This window comes from Limulus polyphemus, unplaced genomic scaffold (assembly GCF_000517525.1).
Source record: "Limulus polyphemus unplaced genomic scaffold, Limulus_polyphemus-2.1.2 Scaffold8192, whole genome shotgun sequence".
Lineage (NCBI taxonomy): Eukaryota > Metazoa > Arthropoda > Merostomata > Xiphosura > Limulidae > Limulus > Limulus polyphemus.
The window spans coordinates 5701-8992 of NW_013673802.1; the positions used below are offsets into that span (position 1 = coordinate 5701).

A 3292-nucleotide genomic window follows, 5' to 3' on the forward strand; every position below is an offset into this window, starting at 1 on the left:
CCTGAGTGATACAGTCACTCTAGTTGATATCCTAATTACCTCTGTATGTCTACATAAAGATAACCTGAGTGATACAGTCACTCTAGTTGTTATCCTAATTACCTCTGTATGTCTATATAACAATAATCGTGATACAGACACCCTAGTCGTTATCCTAATTACCCCTGAATGTCTACATAAAGATAACCTGAGTGATACAGTCACTCTAGTTGATATCATAATTACCTCTGTATGTCTACATAAAGATAACCTGAGTGATACAGTCACTCTAGTTGTTATCCTAATTACCTCTGTATGTCTATTTAACAATAATCATGATACAGTCACTCTAGTTGATATCATAATTACCTCTGTACTACATATATTTAAGTTATTTGTGGTATAATAGGACAGGAAATGGGAGTACTAAATATATTTAAGTTATTAGTTGTATCATAGGACAGGAAATGGGATAACTACATATATTTTTGGGTATGAGATGTTAATAGGTCAACATGAGATTCTGTATCGGATTATCAACAAAATAAATCTCACTTTTGTCTTCATGATATTTAGAGTCACGATACCTCCAACTTCTACAGCAACTGATATAACAGTCAGACCTAAAAACTAGAAGGGAAAATGATGAATTAAAGTATCTAAAATATACACTGTCCCTTTTTACCTTGTTACAAACTGTCTCTGAGTAATGTGTTTTATACATTACCTGTGACTATATCTTTATAATAAGGTATAAAACACGTTACTCAGAGACAGTTTGTAACAAGGTAAAAAGGGACAGTATTACCTGTAATTATTACCATTACAATATTTAGATATGAGACAGGTTAGAACAATTATCACCATGATATTAATTATGTAAGAGACTGGTCACAATTTTAAAATTACCTTTTGTAGAATGAGTTAAAATTTTACATACATATTCTAGCCTACATTTTGTAAGATATGTTTTTAGTGTACATAAGTTCTACTGAACAGGATGTCGTCAAAGTTTCATCAAAACTACACCAGGATATTGTATCGACAGTGAAAACTCAAGATAACTGGAAACAGGTTAACATTTAAGTACGAGAAAGTTATTGATGGTCCTACCTATTTATAGTAGTTAAAGATTTATTTCATAGAACCTAAGGGTTATAATGTATAATCTAATTAAATATTAGAAAAAGGTAATGAACAATGTTTTTACTTACTGTGTTCAACAAACACGCTCCATTCCTGTAAGATCCGATTGATCCTAACAGACCTGAGTGGGAATAATAATAATATATATAATTTACTGTAACACATTAAAAACATTACATTTTAGAACCTTAGCTCAGATGTGTGTTTGTAAATCAAACAATCATTGGAAGTAAGCAGTAGTCTGATTCTCTTGGTTGTTGGATCAACTGACGTGACATCGGACTAGCTAGTTGTCTGATTCCAATGGTTGCTGGATCAACTGATGTAACACTGGACTAACTAGTTGTCTGATTCTCCTGGATGTTGGATCAACTGATGTAACACTGGTCTAACTAGTTGTCTGATTCTCCTGGATGTTGCATCAACTGATGTAACACTGAACTAACTAGTTGTCTGATTCTCATGGTTGCTGGATCAACTGGCGTGACATCAGACTAGCTAGTTGTCTGATTCTCTTGGTTGCTGGATCAACTGACGTGACATCGGACTAACTAGTTGTCTGATTCTCCTGGATGTTGGATCAACTGATGTAACACTGGTCTAACTAGTTGTCTGATTCTCCTGGATGTTGGATCAACTGATGTAACACTGGACTAACTAGTTGTCTGATTCTCATGGTTGCTGGATCAACTGATGTAACATCGGTTTGCTAGTTGTCTGATTCTCTTGGTTGTTGGATCAACTGGCGTGACATCGGACTAGCTACTTGTCTGATTCTCTTGGTTGCTGGATCAACTGATGTGACATCGGACTAGCTAGCTGTCTGACTCTCCTGGTTGCTGGATCAACTGATGTAACATTGGCTTGCTAGTTGTCTGATTCTCCTGGTTGCTGGATCAACTGATGTAACATTGGCTTGCTAGTTGTCTGATTCTCCTGGTTGCTGGATCAACTGATGTAACACTGGACTAATTAGTTGTCTGATTCTCCTGGTTATTGGATCAACTGATGTAACAGTGGTCTAACTAGTTGTCTTATTCTCCTGGATGTTGGATCAACTGATGTAACACTGGTCTAACTAGTTGTCTGATTCTCCTGGATGTTGGATCAACTGATGTAACACTGGACTAACTAGTTGTCTGATTCTCATGGTTGCTGGATCAACTGATGTAACATTGGTTTGCTAGTTGTCTGATTCTCTTGGTTGTTGGATCAACTGGCGTGACATCGGACTAGCTACTTGTCTGATTCTCTTGGTTGCTGGATCAACTGATGTGACATCGGACTAGCTAGCTGTCTGACTCTCCTGGTTGCTGGATCAACTGATGTAACATTGGCTTGCTAGTTGTCTGATTCTCCTGGTTGCTGGATCAACTGATGTAACATTGGCTTGCTAGTTGTCTGATTCTCCTGGTTGCTGGATCAACTGACGTGACATCGGACTAGCTAGTTGTCTGATTTCCCTGGTTGTTGGATCAACTAACGTGACACCGGACTAACTAGTTGTCTGATTCTCCTGGATGTTGGATCAACTGATGTAGCACTGGACTAATTAGTTGTCTGCATCAGTTGATCCAACATCCAGGAGAATTAACACTGGACTAATTAGTTGTCTGATTCTCCTGGATGTTGGATCAACTGATGTAACACTGGACTAATTAGTTGTCTGATTCTCCTGGATGTTGGATCAACTGATGTAACACTGGACTAATTAGTTGTCTGATTCTCCTGGTTATTGGATCAACTGATGTAACACTGGACTAACTAGTTGTCTGATTCTCCTGGATGTTGGATCAACTGATGTAACACTGGACTAACTAGTTGTCTGATTCTCCTGGATGTTGGATCAACTGATGTAACACTGAACTAACTAGTTGTCTGATTCTCCTGGATGTTGGATCAACTGATGTAACAAAGAACTATCTAGTAGTCTGATTCTCCTGGATGTTGGATCAACTAACATGACACCAGACTAGCTACTTCTCTGGTTGTTGGATCAACTGATGTAACACTGGTCTAATTAGTTGTCTGATTCTCCTGGATGTTGGATCAACTGATGTAACACTGAACTAACTAGTTGTCTGATTCTCCTGGATGTTGGATCAACTGATGTAACACTGAACTAACTAGTTGTCTGATTCTCCTGGATGTTGGATCAACTGATGTA

The 3292-nt window shown here is 37.8% G+C and overlaps 1 protein-coding gene across 1 annotated transcript in view; it reads right to left on the minus strand.

Annotated features, from left to right (window-relative positions):
* LOC111083104 (CD63 antigen-like) overlaps positions 1 to 3292 on the minus strand; it is an 11316-nt gene that overhangs the window by 1409 nt on the left and 6615 nt on the right. Inside the window, exons 4-5 of the mRNA XM_022379365.1 lie at positions 1194 to 1246; positions 535 to 609 (exon numbers count right to left, since the gene is read on the minus strand). Of these exons, the coding sequence (XP_022235073.1) occupies positions 535 to 609; positions 1194 to 1246 (128 nt within the window). The remainder of the gene's footprint in view (positions 1 to 534; positions 610 to 1193; positions 1247 to 3292) is intronic.